The sequence below is a fragment of the Mus pahari genome, chromosome 3 (assembly GCF_900095145.1).
Source record: "Mus pahari chromosome 3, PAHARI_EIJ_v1.1, whole genome shotgun sequence".
Classification (NCBI taxonomy): domain Eukaryota; kingdom Metazoa; phylum Chordata; class Mammalia; order Rodentia; family Muridae; genus Mus; species Mus pahari.
The window spans coordinates 37018305-37037794 of NC_034592.1; the positions used below are offsets into that span (position 1 = coordinate 37018305).

General features: G+C 38.0%; 1 protein-coding gene across 2 annotated transcripts; it reads right to left on the reverse strand.

Annotated features, from left to right (window-relative positions):
* Window positions 1-1195: 1195 nt before the first annotated feature.
* On the reverse strand, window positions 1196-18345 carry Mmadhc (metabolism of cobalamin associated D). 2 transcript variants are annotated; one of them, XM_021193552.1, is made up of 8 exons: window positions 18182-18345; window positions 17825-17882; window positions 14421-14565; window positions 12860-13077; window positions 9915-10020; window positions 8793-8923; window positions 2375-2461; window positions 1196-1707 (listed from the first exon to the last, which is right to left on the reverse strand). In XM_021193552.1, exons 2-8 carry the CDS (start codon window positions 17831-17833, stop codon window positions 1513-1515), a joined length of 891 nt encoding a protein of 296 aa, XP_021049211.1. In that variant the 5' UTR covers window positions 17834-17882; window positions 18182-18345; the 3' UTR covers window positions 1196-1512. The 2 variants fall into 2 exon arrangements, with proteins under 2 accessions (XP_021049211.1, XP_029392630.1); XM_029536770.1 differs by having other exon boundaries at window positions 18219-18236.
* Window positions 18346-19490: the final 1145 nt, after the last annotated feature.

Consider the following 19490-nt stretch of genomic DNA (forward strand, 5'->3'; position numbering starts at 1 on the left):
GCCCGGCTGCAGATTATGAAATGCTATCTTAGGATAAGCCAACTATACAGCTGGAGTTGCGGTATAAGGTTCTCAAGTGCGTACAGAGCTGTCAGATAAATATGTTATGTTTGGCTATCTCTGACTTCAAAATGAAAGCTGTCCCTTAATACAATATTGCTATGTTTGGAAACATTTTGTTCCCATCAGGGGTTTGCAACTCTAAGTAATCAGAGGCCAGGGTGATGCTAACCAAACTATACACTGTATTGGATAGGCTCCCAAATAAAGACTTATCCCCTCAAAGTGTAAGCAGTTCAGTGGTGGGTACACTTTACTTGAAGCAATAGCAGAATCAGCCCTAAAAGAAAAATATTTCTGTTTAAGTATGAAAATTCAGTTGGTATTGAAAGTGATGGAAGGCCAAGAAAGACAAACATGCTTTAAACTTGAAGCGAGAGAACTTGTTTGAAGTGTAGCATTCTACAGTTGAATTTTCAGTTATGTATTAATTAAAAATTTAAAGATATATATTTCAGTAAACTTTAAAAGGAATTTGAAGCATGTGGAGTACAATTCCTGTTTGCTTATTAAATGTAGCACTAGAATTAGTTAACCCTAAAGTCCTTTCAACATAAATTCTGCAGCCCTAAAGATGCTTAGTAGACCTCTTGTTTGCCATTAAGAGTGAACAAACTTCTATAAATAAAGGAATCACAGCTATGCTCCTGTGCCGGGTCTTACATTTAGTCAGATAATATCATCAACAGGTCATTTATTGGCAGAAGCCTCAATGACAAAAGATGATTCATTTAGACTTTATAACAGTGTAATAAGCTCTGCAGAGCAAGAGAGAGAGCCTTCTGGAATGATGGAGTTAGGGATGTGACTGGAGCTGAGGTACCAACTCATCTGAAAACAAATTAAAGTGTCTCAACTACAGGGTAAAGAATGATTTATAGTCTAAGAATGAAACTGATACACTTTATACATAAAAGATATACTACTTTTAATATTACTGTTTCCTGATAACATTGTTTCAAAATAGTAAACTAGGGCTAGTTTGATTAGCAGTTAAAAAATATTAGAAGAGTAAAGTCCTCAGTAAATCTAGAATTATCAATGGTACTAAAAAACAACTTAGTTTAATGTTGTAGTGTCTTTAACATGCTAAATAGCTATAGTATTTAAGCTATTGCAGTAAAAACCACAAGCCTTCATAGACAAATGTATGATTTATTTTTGGAAAAAATAATTAAAGTTTTCCCAGTAAAGGGGAGAATCAACCCTAAGAAAACATACATACCCTGGTTACAAGTTGATGACCTCATTTTCCAGAACATGGATGTGTTCAACATGCACTCCAGAACAGTAACTAGCATTTGCAATTCTGAAACCCCAAGTCACCTGTCCATGTAAGCCCATAAATGATACAATAAATACCTAAACCAAGAGTCCTCTAGAAGCTGCTGTCCATGACAGTGTTTATATAGTGCAACCCATCACAGACAGCAGTTACCCCAGTGCCACTTGCTAGTTCCCACTGAGCTTCCTCATGATGGGGCTGTCTGCTGTTGCGTTAGTGAAGATACTTCCTACAACCACGTGAGTACCCCAGAGACTATGACGGATCACTTTGCAGCAGCCAAGGTCGTCAACAGAGAATCCTAAATGCCGGTACCGTTCATCTGTTTCAAAAAGTGTGTTGTTGGTATATGGTCCAAAAAACTGAGGAAAGAAGAAATGAAGTAATATTTTCATTAGAAAGTCCATATGCATGCTGGAAGTGGAAAATGAATCATTTAGTACATTTCAAGCTACCTAGAGTTGAATGTATAGCATTATATACACTTTAAAGAGGAATGAAACCTAAAAGAATTATGTATGACTCATCTCCATCTCTTCTATGAAAGGGGACTAAAGGAAGATAAAGTCTTCTAGTCTATATGACACTGTACTTGACTGAGAAGCAGAAAGTATGTATTTCTATCTTAAAATTGAAGTGACTGAAGTATGTGGTCACGACTATATAAAAACTTCCAAAAAGTTACTTCTCTAATTTTTTGCACTTTATTATTTTCTTAATTTCAAAATACTTTGGCCTTTTAAGAAACTAGACTAGACCACAGTACTTTCTAAGCTTTAGCTTACAAAGAATAAACATATATTATATATATCATTAACAAAAACAGTGCTGTATGTGCCTCCTAGAATACTGAAACCAATGGACTTATAATAATAATCCTACTTCTTTGGATAATATTTTGTGTTGTGAAAAAGTCTAAATGGATTTTTTGTTTTGTTTTTGCTTTTTTGACCAATAGGACAGTTATAATTTTATAATAAGAACTGTATCTACTCCATATAATATAGCTTTCAAAATATATTTACTTACTGCCACACCAGATGATGGGTCAATGAAGTCAGCCCAGTATCCTTCAGCCCGAAGAGCATAGCAAATTTCCTTAGCACCACTGATGAACTACAGGAGGAAAACGGGGAGTCAGCGCTCAGCCCAGCAGCCCTTAGATTGGTTTATAGTTCTTAAAATGATAAATGACTATCTTTTGCTTCAAGAAACAAAAGACTGTCGGATTAATAAAAAAAGACAAATTAAGACTGTTTACAGTCAGATTTTCACGACTTCAAAACATGGTTAATATACAAGTTTAACCTCTATAATAAAACCTAAATGTTGTACTTTTCTTCAAATTTCTTTTATTTATTTCTTTACAAAGTATATCTAAATCAGCTCTGTACTACTAACTCATGTCCTAAAGTTCAAATTTGAAAATCACAAAATAGATAAGCAAAAAGATAAAAACAAAAGCTCACCTATCTACTGGTTATTAGAGGTTGTGAAACAGGGCTAGAGAGACGGTCCTGTGGTTAAGGGCTGGTCTTCTAGAAGACCTGGATTTGATTCTTAGCTCCTGCATGTCAGCTTACAATGACAAACATGCCAGTTCTAGCGAATCTGACTTTCTCTTCTGGCTTCTATGGGCACCAGGCACAGATATAACTGTAGCCAAAACACCCATAAATAAATGAAGTTGTAAAGATTCAATTATTGTGTCCTTCAAATGTATCTATCCACCCATATAGTCACAAAATATTTCTGAAAAGGTTATTAAAAACCAATTAAAATAGGACTGTGACATAGTTCAATCACTGAGTTTACCCAAGGCCCTAGAATACATCACTATCATATTACATAAAACAAAACAACAAAATCTGAATACACAGGTAGTTGGAGCAGAGGAATGAACTTATAGATGCTGTGTATTCATGTGAATACCCCATGTACAGATCATGATTTTGATCTATCTTACTATCTTGATTTCTATGGTGTACTTGCCAACCAGAACTGTAAGTAGTAAAAAGCTGAAGTCTAGACAATCCTACTGACAAAAAAGCACAATGTCTAAAACCCAAGGGCATGTCTTTAAATTCCAGTTGAAACAGAGAGACCAAAACTCTATCTATATCCTGTTGAAAGCTATGAACTGATCAAAATATGCAAGGCAACTATTCTTACGCTTCAAAAGTCCTGGTCTTTGAGAAAATGAGAGCAAATGTCTACCTTCATCTCTAACATATTTAAAACCATGAAGTGCATACCAGTTTTGGTCAACTTGACACACACAAGGGTCTTCTGGGAGAATGAGAAAATGTCTCTAACAGATTAGCCTGTAGGCAAGTTTGTGGGGCATTTTCTTGATTAAAGATATACACAGGAGGATCCAGCCTATTATGGATGGTCCTACCCCTCCCTACACAGCTGGTCTTGGGGTTATATACACAGGCTGTACAAGACTTGGAAAGCAAGCCAGCAAACAGTGTTTCTCCACGGCGTCTGCTTCAGTTCCTGCTTTAAATCCCTGCCCTGACTTCCCTCAGTGATCACCTGTGATCAGGACATGTAAACCAATTAAACTCTTCTCCCCAAGCTGGGTTTGGTGTTAATTGCAGCAGCAGAAAGTAAACTAGGACAGAGTGGAATCCAAACAAAGTGGTGATGTCACCGAGTTTAGGAGGAAAAAAAAAAAAAAAAAAAAGAATTTTGGACTGCTGAAACACCTGCAATTTGTCTGTCAGACTAGTGCAAAGAGGTAGGCACATGCCAGGCTCCTGAGAGATGCTCTGGTTGTTCAGCAAAAAGCTGAGCTGAGTAAGTGAGAGGCAAGATTATTCTAGCAGGCCTAGCAAATACCCATTTGAAACTTGAGAACTGAAGGTAATTTACAGGGATCACACAGGCTGGGGAACATGGATTTCTGGTCCATCAAGAGTGAAGAGACACAGCACTTCTGGCATTTTAGCTGACACTGACTCTAATGGCCAAGACTCAGGAATGAAGAATATATTCTATACCAAACACTAGCAAATTATAGTCCCAGAGCAAGTCAAGCTCACTGCCTGTTTGGATAAGTCATTTTACTGACACAGCCACATCTGTTCATTTATTTAATGTCTATGGCTGTTTTAACAGTGTAAGGCAGAGCTTATAGCTGAGACAGATTGTCCAAGATACCTATAGTACACAAGTCCCCCATCTAAGGATTTATTTTCTATATTTTTTTATCTGTGGTCAACTGCCCTCAAAACACACTAATCTAGAAATGTTAGAAATGATTAAATAATTTGTAGGTTTTAAATGTCAAGCCATGCTGAGTGGTGTTATAAAATCGCACAGCACCTGGCCAACCTGCCTGGGATATGAACAATCTCTTGGTCCACTGCATCCATACAGATGCTATTTACCTGTCAGACACTTAGTAACTGTCCTGATTATCAACTTGACTGTGGAGGTAGCCCAGTAACTGTGAAAACTAACCATTATTTTCCTTAATAATGACCCCACTGTGCAACACCAGTGATGCTTGCAATCAGCATACATCAAAGAAAAAACTTCCTTTAAACAAAAGGCTAAAGGTATAAAAAAATTTTTGAAAGAGACCATATTCACATAACTTTGTTTATAACAACAGCTATTCTGGAGTATTAGTGATAACTGATAAATGTGCTGCTGACATAAACTCAGCTCTATCATTGGCTTATAAATACTACAACAGCAGTTTTCAAAAACAGCCAGAAGACGGACAGCAACCAATAAGAAGGGGCCTTGTATACCTGAGCCAGCACGATAACCAAGTCCTCCCTACTCTGACCCTGTTAAGAAGTAACTCTGAGCCAGTCTGCTCCTTGCTCTGCTTCCACCTTCTTCAGGCCCTCTCTCTACACTGCCAAAGTCTTCTTTTCAGCTTTCAATCAGCACTTGATCTGCACTAGAGACTAAAAAAGGTAGTTATGTAAGGAACCTGGACTTTGACTTGCTTTCCTATTTTGACTCTCAGTTTAACATAAGAGCCAGCCTCACTTAGGACTAAGTTTTATAACACAAAGCTGAGTACCGTTCACTCACAGGCTGCCAACTGATTACTGCATGCTCAGTAAGGCAAACTTAGCGCTACCATCATAGCGTTGTCTGCTCTCTGTCGATAAATGCTGCCTGAGAAGATGGCTGAGTGAGGTCCCTAACTTCGTCTTCTGAGGGCTGTACCACTACTAAGTCACTTTACCCAAACTGTAAGTTTACTTGCCACAAGTTTTTCTTTTTCAGAATTACATTTATTATCATTTATTTTTTTACATGTTTTAAAAAATTGAGTGACTCCTACACAGGCATAGCACCTACACTAATTTTTCTCTCCATATTCACTTGTAATCTGGTGATATATATTAAATAATGCTGAATGATCAGCCACACTCAACGTTAATGGCTGTTGCTCTATTTCATTATCTTTGTATGTCTTAAACGTAAGTCCTTATACCATATTCCAACTTAGTGAAAAAAGTCATTCCTAAAAACTAAAAAGAACAAAACAATATAGTCAAGCATGTATAAAAGTTAACTAAAAGAATCTCATTACAAGCACCAGCAAATGTCTTATGATTTCTATTCATCAAAAGCAAACACTGACATCTGGTGGAAAAAATCAGAATTGGATATGGAGAATATGTTACAAGTGGTTCCACCAAACTCATTAACATACTTTAATTAAAATGTTTTCCCACAGAAACTTAGCTTGTACAAGTCAAAGTCCACACTTGTCCCAGGAATCTGAACTATACTGGAGTCAATACTAAATTAGGTCAGAAGAATGAGCTCTAAAGCAGCTCACTATGTGACAAGAACTATGCATTTATTAAGCTTTTAATATATAAATGTCTGTTAATATTGCCTACTTTTATTCTCTTAAATCTGAAAGTAGGTCTGTTTTTAGATAAGGTCTCTCTCACTGTGTTTTCCTGGCTATTCTAGAACTCACTATATAGACCAAGCTAGCAACAAACTCCTAGAGATCCATGTGTCTCTGACTCCTGAGTGCTGGGATCAAAGGTGCAGGCTATCACACCAGCCTGAATGTTGTATGCCTCTATATAATTCCATTTAAATTAGGATATAACAAATATGCTTACATCTGTTAAAACACTATGACATGTATCAGTAAGCTCTATGTGGTACATTTGAGTAACATGTTATTACCATAAAATTGTGCTGATCATGTAAACTTTAATATATTATCACAAATGAAAAGAAGCATTTAATAATTGAAAACCCTAATAAGTAATAAATGCCTAACACTGTCTTGCATGGAAACCAGTAAGGGGATTTTTCAACTGGAGCAAGCTAAGGCACTCAAATGAGTCATTCTTAATCTATCACACAGAGGAATACTCTCTCTTGTCCTACAGAAAAATTCGTATTACCAATCTTCAATTTTAAGGTAATTACTATATAGTTTTAAATTATTAAATACATATGTATATAAGTAACTATCTGAACATTTTATCTGATTGATAAAGAATGTTAAGGTAGAAGATAAGCTAGGTCATAGCATAAATATTAAGTTAATTTCTGGGGTAGGCATATCATAAGCATCTATCAAAATTTAAAATGACAGTAATTCAGCCATCTTATATCTAGGAGTCTATGGAGATTAGTGTTCATAAAAATGGATGTAACAATGATTTCCACAGCTGTGCCAGTAACAGCAAAGTTGGATTTTCAATTTATAAATCACAAAAGAAGTCTTAAAATAACTTCAAAATTTTAACTTAATCATAATACAATGCATATTTTATAAGAAATAAAATATATCTACATATACTGGTATAAAAAGGTATCAAAACATATCTTTAGGTTAAAAGCAAAGGGCAGGGAAAAAAATGCATACATTGTGGTATCCTGCCACACTGCTCAGGGTTATTACTTGTTCCTTAGAGGTAATTGGGTTGCTTCTCGATATTTACTTGATATGTTACAGAATGAATAGGGGAAATGCAGAAGAGGGACAGAGTATTAGAGTAATATGTTTTAGAAAAATTTAGAAAAGTAATGAATGGAACTAAATGTTTCAAGAATATTAAGAAAGGAGGCATTGGAAAAACTATTTACTTAAGTCATGAGTATGGCTATTTTGCCTGGATGTATGTCTGTGGGCAATATGCATGCATGGTGCTTATGAAAGCCATAAGAGGCATTGGATCCCCTGGAACTATAGTTACACGTCACCATGTGGGTAGTGGGTATCAAACCCATGTCCTCTGGAAGAGCAGCAAGTGCTCTTGATTGCTGAGCCATCTCTGCAGCCCCTGAAAGTAGCATTTTTTTCCCTTGAAAAAATGGTGCTATTTCCTCAGTGTTTGAAATACTTCACAGAACAAATAAAGACCAGAAAAGACAAACTCTAATGCAAGCGGTATTGGTGTTGGGTTAAGGAAAGGAAATCAGACTTCCTCTTTGGGCGGTTTAACAGAGTCTGGATTTCAATTCTTTATTTGTCTCCCTGGAGTTGTTGGTTTCTGGCTTATCTATAAATCTGTTAGCTCCATGAGTCTGAATCTGTTCCTGCATGAATTCTGTTTTGTCTTATCTGTCCCCATGTCCATGTATCCCACAAAGGGCTTTTGCTCTATATTTACTTGATGGCACAGAAAAGCATTACATGGGGAAGGAATGAAGGATACTTTACAGAAACCTTTAGCAGAGTTTTACAAGAGTTTAAGTCAGATTCCTTCTGCCCTAGAATAAATCAGAAAAGCCAATATTCACTTATCAAATAATATCCATGTGCTGTTTCTAGCATTTATGGTGGTTACTTATTGTGTAAAGTTTCTTCCAAACTGTTGGCTCCTTTCAGCACATGATTACCACAACACAAATATACACATTTATTACTCTGGGTTAGGGCATGAATGAGTACATAAGATTACAGCTACGCAGTAGTTTCGGTTGTGAAAGTTGATTACATGGGAAATCCAAGTCAAGTAAGGTTGTTACTATATTGTTCTCTTAAAGGCAGGTTAAAAAACAAAAAACAAACAAAAAAACCCAAACCAAACCAAACCAAAAAACAAAAACAAAACAAAACAAAAACACAGGCTAAAGGGGCTGGAGAGATGGCTCAGCGAGTTAAGAGCACTGACTGTTCTTCCAGAGGTCCTGAGTTCAATTCCCAGCAACCACATGGTGGCTCACAACCATCTGTAATGGGGTCAGATGCACTCTTCTGGGGTGTCTGAAGATAGAGACATAAAATATGTGTGTGTATAAAATACATAATTCTTAAAAAAAAAAAAACAAACACAAAACCTGCTGACTCTATAGCAGGACAGCAGTCTAAATCTAAAGTAACCTCAATGTGTATTATTCATTCATATAAGAGGGATTTTCCCAATCATGTGTCCCCTCGACTGGTGTGGTGGCATTTGAGTATGACAACATTACAAGGACACTGACGAATTACCTTCTCCAAGAGCACCTCTCTCTCAACCTCCACCTCTTCACTCCAGACAGTCATGTCATTTTCAGTTTTCTGGGTTACAGTCAGGATCATCAGTTTGCTATTAGCTACTTCTGGAAAAAGTGACTCAAAATCTAAAAACAATAATATAAATCCCAAGAAGAAAACAATTAGCTTTACACAAAGAGCTGTAGTCTCTAGAATAACTTCCTCAGATGAAATTAAGTTACATTCTGCTAAGGCAGATCTACAAGCACATGCGTCTGCTGCTTTTGAATCGTGAAATGAATGCAGCTTTACTGGATGAGCTGAGATAGGGAAACGAACAACTCTGAGGGTTAAGCTACACCATGCTGGTTTGCTTTTACCATCATGTTCAAATGAACTTATTATTAAGTTTTCTGACCATTGGCCAAAGTTCAGAGAATAAGTGACTGAATATACAGCCACCAATGGGCCATCTATACCACACCAGCTTCCAGAATTAAGGAAGGATGGCACACGACAGGACCTTCTGTACTTATGAACTCAGAGAAGCTATGCAGAAGACTTGCACTATTAACATTCCAGCATGAAGCAGAGAGAGGGTCACTAGTTCCTACCCCTAGCTGAGGAGCTATGGACAGTTGACAGCATCTAGGGGAAGATGATGCAGTTTTCTTTAAGGATGTGGCTCCTGGTAGGCTGAGCATGATCTTGGCAGCACCACATGGACTCCATATTTTATTTTTTAAAAAGAGAAAGATATGGAGTATGGCGGACTGGGAACAGTTCAGCTAGGTGGTAGGAGACCCTCAAGAGCAGAGAGGAATGGAGATGAATAGAATCAAAACTCATTGTATGAAATTCGCAAAGATTCTTCTTTGCATATTATATATAAACTTATAAAGATCATAGTTACAAGAGTAGAAACATGAAGTCTAAGGGAAAAGTTACTATAAATCTTATTATTCCTGTATTACTGAGTGTGAGTTCAGATGTGAAAGATCAAGCAATCATTTCTATCCAGACATTAAATATCAGCACATGGCCTTCCAAGTACTCGGAGTCCCTCACGAAGCATATGAAGACATTACCACCATTATCTAATACACATTTTGCATTTCACTATAAAAAGTACGATACCTCTCCGCAGCAGTTCTGGACATGTCTGGATTGCACACTCAACTTTGGCACTTTCAAAGTAAGTTTCTGCACTGTTAATTTCTTGTTCAACAGGTGTATCACTATCCTGTGGGAACAAGGGCAAGGATGAAAGGAAAATTTTGAGTTTGACTATCATACCATGTTTCTTAAGAATTTAACTTTATTTAAATATTAAATATTTCTCTGATATTCTGGCATTTGATAGGAACAGAATTTAAGAAAAAGTCTGAAATGCTGTAACAAAAACGTTACAGTGCTACCTTTTGTGATATTTAGGTGACATTGAATTACTGTAAAATTGGGATGATGCTAATTCAAAAAATAAGTTGAATCATACAGCTTTGGCTACAGAAAGCATTGAGATAACTACCCAGTTGAAGTTTAGCCATATCTTATAATATATTAGGCCCTTTGAGAGGAGTAGACAGTACTTAAAAAATAAAATATATTTTAAGTTCAGCTTTTACTCTCAAATATAGTAGATGTAGCAGAAGAAAAGCAGCATTTATAATAACTGCAGTTCAGCATGACGTTGCTACGGTATTAAAGCTTCTAGGGATGGAGTGTGGGAGGAAACTGCTTTGCTAGCAGGATTCAGGAAAATCTGAAAAAGCAGCCACAGATGTGGGTGTTTAGGTAGAATACAGATCAGCAATTCAGGAGGAAAGCAGTGTAACAAAACGGAAGACTGCAAGTCCATTACTGCTGCTACTGTTTTCACTTTTCATGTAAGGAAACAAAGGCTCAGAAAGATTAAATGACTTTTCAAAGTCTCAAACTAAGTGCTACAGCCAACACTAAAACCTAGATTTATTCTCTTTCCCTAGTGCCTTATGCTGTAATATAACGTCCCTAAAAATGCAAGTAAAAGAAACAGGTCTTGAAGTCTGACAAAGTTGAAAGGACAGTAAGTTAGGATTAAATTCACAGAATGGAACAATGTGATTCTGACAGTATTTGTGGGGACATACTAGAAATGGGAGGCAAGGACAGTCCTATAATAAATAAAATACACATATTAATATTAATATATAAATTATATATAACCACACAAATATATTAATTGTATAATTAATTAAATATAAGTTATACTATAAATTGTCTTATATTTATCTTAAGATAGAGGAAGGATGGCTATACCATTCACATGACTGGTTAGACAGGAATAAAGACAAACTTTAAGGGGATAAAAGGACCGCTTCAGTATTAAACACAAAATCTGGGACTTACCAGATAGTCAAATAGAGACACCCACTGGGTGGAGGTCAGAAATAATACTGACTTAGGAATTATAAATTTAGGAGTTAAAAATGCCAATGAACTAGTGACTAAAGAATAACTTAAATGGGAAGATTAAGAACAGAATATGAGGGAAAGATCAAGTATTTGGTAAGAAGAGGAAGAACAAAGAAATGAGAGGACTGAGTAAGAATCATCTGATACAAAGATCCAGGAAGCCAGCGACACCCCAGTGTCCCAGCATCCAATACAATGCATACTTTGAGAGACTAGTGACCAAATAATATAGGTTTATTTAAAAATCTGTCCCAGCAGGGGCTGCCAAATGGTTCAATAGTTAAGAACATGATTGCTCTTGCAGGCGTCCCGAGTTCAGTTCCTAATGTCTATTTCAGGCAGCTCACAAGCACCCGCAACTCCAGCTCCAGAGGATCTGATGCCTCTTGTCTACATGGGCACCTGTACTCATGTGCACATACCAAACACAGACATATATACCACATAATTAAAAATAAATCTTTAAAAACAAACAAAAACTCATTACTAAAACTGAACCAACCAACCAAAAAACCCTCTAGTTAAACTATGTAGCAATGTTTTATCTTAAGAGATTGACCAAAACTCTGAAATGTATGTAGCCTTCTATTTCCAAGAATAATGGTGAGCTGGGCATGGTGGCACATGCCTTTAACACCAGCACTTGGGAGGCAAGGGCAGGTGAAACTCTGTGAATTACAGGCCAACCTGATCTACAAAGTGAGTTCCAGGACAGTCAAGACTGTCACACACAGAAACTCTCTCTTGAAAAAGCTACAACAAACAAACAAACAATAAAAACGAGAACTCCAGCTACATAATTATAACCCAGGGCTCAGGAAGTAAACACGAGGATCTGAGCTTGGATTGTCAGCATCCACCTGCAGTACTAGGCATGGAGGCACATACACCTGTGTCTGATGTTGGAAGCCTTGCTGGCCAGCCTTGCCAAAACAGAAAGCTCTGAAACAGTGACAGGCTCGGCCTCAAAGAGTAAGGTGGAGAAGCAACTAAGGGAGATACCCCTGTATCAACTTTAGTCTCCACTCATGCCCTCTTGAGCAAGTATGCCTGCACAGACACTTGGACATGTTCAAGTACGTACACACACACACACACACACACACACACACACACACGCACACTCCAAAAGGAAAATAACAAAAACAAAAACCCTCCCCTAATCCTTTAGATTTATTTTTTCTTTTCTTCCCCCGTAAAGTCAAATATTTATATTGCTTTCTTGTTAAGTTGAAAAAAAAAAAAATTGCCCCAGGTGTCCTGAATACACAATGTAGGTCAGGCTAGTTTTGAACCTACACAGATCTTCCTCCTACTGGAATTACAGGCATGTGCCATCATGACTGCTCCGTAAGTAATCTTAGGATGACTAGAATTTTAGTCTTTAGCAATACAGAGAATAATTCAGCAGTCATATTTGGAGTAAGCAGTTACTAGGAATGTGTATGGAAGAACTATTTGAGAGAGATTAACTTCAGCATGTAAACCGGACGGTGCCTGGTAAAGGCTGCTTAAGTTGCTTTTATTTCTACTTTTTTATACCTTGTTTTTTTCACCTTCTCAATAAATGTATTAAGTAATAGGAAAGTAGCGCAGCATTAATGAGAGCAGCAGTATTAGCAACCCACCTGAAACTCATTTACATACTGGGCCATCACAAACTCGTGTCTTTCAGTTGAAAGAGGCTCTGCTAGAACATCAGGCAAAGTTTTATGGGCCCGGCTTTTCTTCTGTGAGGCAGTCCCATTGAGGTGACAATCGAAGCCTATATTCCCAGGAAGCTGGAATCTCTGGTCCTGAGGTCCAAAGGGTCCCATAGTTTCATCAGGCCATACTGTTCGAGAGCCTGAGGGGAACACGGGTTGGTCATATATGCTTAGTCTTCAGGTAATAGAAACTGGGGAGCTGTTAAAAACAACAAAAATCAAAACCAGGGAAGCTGTAGCGCTTTAAATGCCCTGGTGATCTTAAATTATAGTAAGGTTTTTGAAGGAACACGAACTCTATGTTTAAAACTTTTGGGACACATTAGGTTAAGCTTCTAAAAGCCTTTGGTTTTTTAGCATGACTTACACATTTTGAAGTATGAAATGTATAACTTTTAAAATTTTTCTAATCACTACACATCCTTTTTAAACAGCCTTGGACAATGACTCATAATTTAGAAACTATTGCTGAGAGAAATAATAAAGAATATTTATCAAAGTACCATAATTAAAATTCCTTAAAATGATTAGTATGATAGTGATGCAAATAACAGACTAAAAGAGTTGCTGAAAATGGCAGGTAAATTACTCAACAAATATATAATAAACATACAAAATGCTTGCTTCATTGACAAGATTTAGCAAAGAATTGTAATTAGTAACACAGATAACAGAATCAAAAGACCTGGTTCAGGAAGACTGTATGTCAGATGACAGAAACTAAGTTCATGAAATAAGTTTTAGGACTGATAAGATGACTTAGCAATTAAGAGTGCATACCTAGTCTAAGAAATGCTAAATTTAGTTCCAGGACTCAAGTGGGGCTGCCCACAACTGCCTGTAACTCCAGTTCCAGAGGACTAAACACTCTTCTGGCCTCTGCTAGCACTTGCCCTCACATGCACACACCCACATTCAGACCCACTTCCATACAGAATTAAAAATAAAAATAAAATCTTAAAAAAACAACCAGAAGTTTTGGAACCAAGTGTAGATAGTACTGGACTTCCAATGGCTCAATTTAGTATTTGACAGTATAAATACAATATGCATTTAACATTGAATTTTGACATTTTTCTTCAGGTAGCAACAGACTATACAATGATCTCTCTATTGTCATTAGGTAGTGAGATGTAGCTCTTAGTCATGTGATACCTTTAGGAAATACACAGTACACTATGTACCAAACTATGATATTCTAGAGATCAATGGACTTTTAACTCATAATATTTCAATTGTAATATGTTTACTGGCATATAATCCTGTAAGGAACATTATTATAATGTATTTTTGTAATATCTTATCTTTCTGATATATCTAGGCAGAACTTTATTTTCAATGGAACAAAAGTTTAAAAAAATTATAAAACTCCAAGAAAAACTAGTAGAGAAAGCACAACATAAAGTTTTTAAACAAGTGTTTGTTTGTGTGTGTGTGTGTGTGTATATATATATATAATAAAAGCTATAAATCTTTTACTTACATATATCTGGAGGTGCAGTGGCCACATGAGACTCATCAGAACCTGAAGATCCTGCAGTTGAAAAGGCTTTTGGATTGATGACTCTTTTCACTAAAGAACAAAATCCTGGGAGATAGGAAACCAGTCTGGCTCTGTTACAGAGCACCTAATAATAACAGAGAAATTGACAGTTTTTGGCTATAAATAATAAATTCTGACAAACCTTCATATTGTTTTATCTTTGTATGTGTGTAGACACATGTATGTGCATATATGTGTATGATTGCACAGGTATGTGCTTGGGTATACTCAGAAGGCTAACGGGAACAGCAGGAGTCCTATTCTATCACTCTCCACTTTTTGATTGCTTCAGATAGTCTCTCACTGAGCCTGGAGATATTATGGCGGTCATCAAGTCCCCCCAGTGAACTTCCTGTCATCTCTTCCATAGTGCTGGTGTTAGAAACATGTAGCCATATCTGGACTTTTACACAGGTGCAAACTCAAATTTAGGTTCTCATGTTTATGCAGTAAGTTAATTCATCCCATTGTGTTGTATTTTTTTAAAACAAAACAAAATACTTTACTACTGCTGTGGAATACCCACTATGTGACAAACAATATGTGTACTTACAATTAAAACCAAAACACTTCTGATAGCTGTCAGGATCAAAAGGGGGGGCACATATGCCAACCCCAATCAAGGAGGCCATGCTGAGATGTAGGGAGGTCTCTGAGAATATCAAATGAATTGTCACAGAATGACTATCCAAACCATAACCTCGAACAAAGGCCACTGTAGTTTTGCTTCTGCAAATTAGTCAAACACTTTTATGGGGTTGCCTAGCCAATAACTGCCTGTTCAACTTTGGACTGATGCTACCTGGGTTTGATCCACAGGGCAAAAACCAATCCAGCAAATGATGCAACCTTCTGTATTTTAAATTAAAAATCCCTTGACCCTTGGCTTTCCCCTGGGTTGCCTACGGCCTACTTGGCTTGCCACAGTTCCTGTAATCACTCTCTCGCAGATAAACACTTTCCTTCAGATTCACCTTAGGTCACATCACAAAAAGAACAAACATTATTTTGGGATAAATGTGTTTTTTCCAATAAAGGTCACAGAGTGAATCTATAAATACTACCTTATTTAATAAATACTAAAATGTAGGACAACCAATAAGATCCTTAAACCGTAGAGTTGAGAATTTATCCTTGGACCTAAATGTTTCCTTTTCGAGCCTTTCCTTTCCTGCTGCAGACTGTGCTAATCATCACCAAGCTATTATTTCTTTATTATTTCCTCTTAGTTTGGTGGCAATGCTCACTTTCCTCAATTTTGGCATATCTTTGTATTGTACTTTCCGATCTTACATGTAAGATGGAAATATGCATGGACAGGTTCTAGCAGAATCCTTAGGTCAGAATATTTAACGTACAAGTTGTCAGATGATTTCTCAATACAGCTGATGGGAACTAATGTTTCTCCATACCACAGGCATAGTCACTCACTTATGTACTGCCTACAACTGCTCTCATACCACCACATCAGCATTAGCCTATCTCCTTAGCTTATTTGCCAGCTGGCCACTTACATCCAAGAAATACTGACATCACCTGGCCTGGGTTATCTGGAGTGAGTTACCACACAGTTATGAATGCCCATGTTTCAATGCTTAGGCACACAGAAGTGTGTCTTTCACGTGAAAAAAGGGGTCTTCAGTTACAGCCATGTGTAGATAACTAGTGTCATCTGAGCACACTAACTCAGCTGCAGTGTCTTCTGACTTTACAGGAAAGCAGGCCTGTACCTTCACTGAGAATCATGTAACTTGGGAAATTTTATTAAAAGTTTTTAAGTTTCAGGAAAAAGAGGCTAAAGTTTGAAATAGGTATATCCAGAAGAGTGACAAGTTCAGTTTGTCTAGATGCTAAATATGGACTTTTAAAAAACTCATGATGTTATTAAAGACATGTATATGCATATTTCACTACTAACATCTACTTAGAATGTACAACACATATAAGACAACACAAAACCCTTATGTATGCACATCTAAATGGTAACATTTAAACTTAGTATAAACGTCATTCTAACAAAGAACTGCTATCTTTTGTTAAACCCATCCTACTGTCTTCATTTCAAACAAAGTACAAATGTTAGCATTCACCTAACTTCCCTCCTAGGCCTCTTCATATCACGTCCCTTCAGGGCAGGTTGATAAGAATTCACCTTAAAACTCAGCTCAGACTGGTCTCCTCTTAGGACTTTTCTCTACAATCACAACACTCTGCAACAGGAATGCCACCTCAATTAACTGTTTCTACATTAATTTTTCTACTACAGCTCTCGTTAAATTACAACTTGACTGAAGTTAAATTACTGAGTAAAGCATTCAAGTTTCCTGAATATTCCTTTATCTCCCAATCCATCTTTACCTCCTGTATTATGTCCCTCACACATCTTACATTCAGATGGACAGAAATGACACCCTAATATTTAAACACACATCTTACATTCAGGTGGACAGAAATGACACCCCAATATTTAAACAACTCAGGGGGAAACGTTTTGTTGTTGTTGTTGTTTTGTATACAACGTCTGATCTTCTAATGTAAATGATGACTACATTCCACTCATCTCTCAAAACTCAAGGTAAACATTTTTCCCATTAGGTGATCCGAAACTCCAATTCTCTCTTGCAGGTATCTCTCTCAATACCTTCTTCAAGCTTTCAAACAACTATTATGTGCTGCTTAAAAAGTGTTTTGTCTTAAAGTATGGATGTGTACCTGGGTCTGATGTGGCCCAGAAGTGGGCATTGGTCCCCCAGAACTGGAGTTACAGAAGGTTGTGACCAGCCTTATATAAGGGAGTTAAGAATTGAGCTTGGGTCCTTGGCAACAGCAGCCTGTGGTCCTAAGAGCTTAGCCCTCTTTCCTGCCCCTGTCATGTATTACTTCTATTAAAAGTCTTACTTCTTATGTCCTTTACTTATGAACTATGTAAGGTAGGATGTGCACAGTATCTGGGCACAGTATACAGTCAAGTCTGTGAGCGTGAATAAGAACTTTCGTAGAAATTGTAAAGTCACTTACTATACTACTAACTTCAAAACTTCAGCCTAACCGAAGCTCAAGGGCTCAAAACATTCTAAATATTGACTGGAATCACTTTTAAAATTTGTTGAAAGGATGCCTGCGCTGAATTGGATTATATGAGTATAAAATATGAAAATATTAAATTGGCGAAACAAACGCACCAGAATTTAATAGAACGTGCTCAACTAATTTCAAAGCATAAAAACCTAATTTCACACCCTCTGCTCCCCGCCACGGCCGATACATCAAGGCGACCATTATGCCAACGTCATCATAAACTCGTCCCTCCATTTCCTACCAAGTTTACTCTAAGAGTGACTTACATGGGCCATCTCTAGTGAAGAAGGCGGACGCAAAGTCTTGCCCCACTGCAAAGAATCCCTGGGAGAGAGCAAAAACAAGACAGGCTAGTGACAGGCCAAGCTGTCCCGACAGAGGCTCAGGCCAGGCAGCATCGCCGTGTCCCCTCCCCAAAGCCGGGTCTCGGGCCCCGCGTCCCCGGGGGGAGCCGGGGGACACTCGGGCAGGGCCGAGCTCCGAGCGCAGGCTCGGGCGGAGCTGAGTGGGGAGCGGGCGGAAGCGCCCAGGGTAGAGGTGGACCGACGGGGGGCAAGACCGCCGGCAGGGGCACGGTCACCCGTGAGTGTGCAGAAGAGACCGCGGGTGGGGACCATCCGTACCACTGTCACCGCGCGGCCTCCGCGCCCGGGCCCTCACCCCGTCCACCGGCAAGATGGCGTCTACCGCGGTCCAGGCCGAGGCGCTGCTGACGCCCAGGCCTGAGTAGTTGCCTCCGAGCCCATCGATGATGCCGTGGGTCGATCTTCGAGTAGAGGATGATCTTGGACTCCAGAAGGAGAGCTAGTCTTTCATTGGGTAAACTGGTGGGTGTGGATCCAAGGCGGGGCGGGACCAAGTTGGGAAATATTTACAGGACTCGGGACTGCTCTTGGCTGAGTCTTTGCTTCATTGACTCTTTGGTACCGTTGACAGGTTTTTGTTGCTGTTTTTAAATTTTAAAAATTATTTTTGTTTATAGTTTTTGCATATATATGTGTTCATATATATGCTAGGAGTGGAGTTGTGAGCTGCCATGTGGGCGCTGGGAGTTGAAGCTGGATCCTCCGAGCTTGTTCTTAACTGCCAAGCTGACTCTTCAACTCCCTTCAACAGATTCTCTATCCTCCCTTGGGACTTTCTTACAGCTTCCAGAAGATTCTGTCTTCTGTTGTTTGCATGACAACTGTTTGTCAAGAACTATTGTTTGTGAGGACAGCTTTTTTTTTTTTTCCCCCAGCTCTGCGACAACATTAGACTCTTAATAGGCTTGGCAAACATACATACATTATATAATGTATATATCACTAATAGCATATAGCTTATCTAATGTGTTTTAAAAAGAACCTCATAGTTAATTTTGAAGTTTCTTTGATTTTGATAACTGTATTAACGACTTTTCTGTTGTGGTGATTAAACACAATGGCCAAACTTATAGAAGGAATTTTTTTATTTGGGCTTACCATTCTAAGACTCCAAAATTGGGGGGAAGGGGTGATTGACAACAAGTAGTGAATGTAGAGGCTGAAGAAGAAGCCGAGGCTTCGAATCTTGAACCATAGAAGAAAGCAGAGAGCTCACTGGGGATGGTGGATGGCTTTTAAAACTCCAAAGCGCCTCCCGCCCCAGTAATATACTTCCTCTAGCATTGCCATACCTTTTAAACCACCCCTCCCTGCAAAACAACTGATATCAGCTTGAGACCAAGTGTTTCAAAACCTGAGTTTATAGAAGTCCAAACAGTAACCTTAGCAGTTTGAACAAGTATTCATCAGACATTTTTCTGAATTGGAACTTGCTATTTTTCTCATGTATTGACTGAAGAAAGAGATATAAAACGTACTTTTTACTCAATCACATCAAAGGTCCTTACTGTGGATATGATTTATCACCGATTATCAGCTTGTTGAGGTAAAACCCTGCTTCTCCACT

Excerpts from the sequence above, each read along its gene's own strand:
- Mmadhc (XM_021193552.1), bottom strand. Across the intron at positions 13,078-14,420 it reads CACTGCACCTCCAGATATAT|GCTCTCGAACAGTATGGCCT; the intron begins GTAAGTAAAAGA and ends TGTTCCCCTCAG. Across the intron at positions 8,924-9,914 it reads TCCAGAACTGCTGCGGAGAG|ATTTTGAGTCACTTTTTCCA; the intron begins GTATCGTACTTT and ends TATTGTTTTTAG.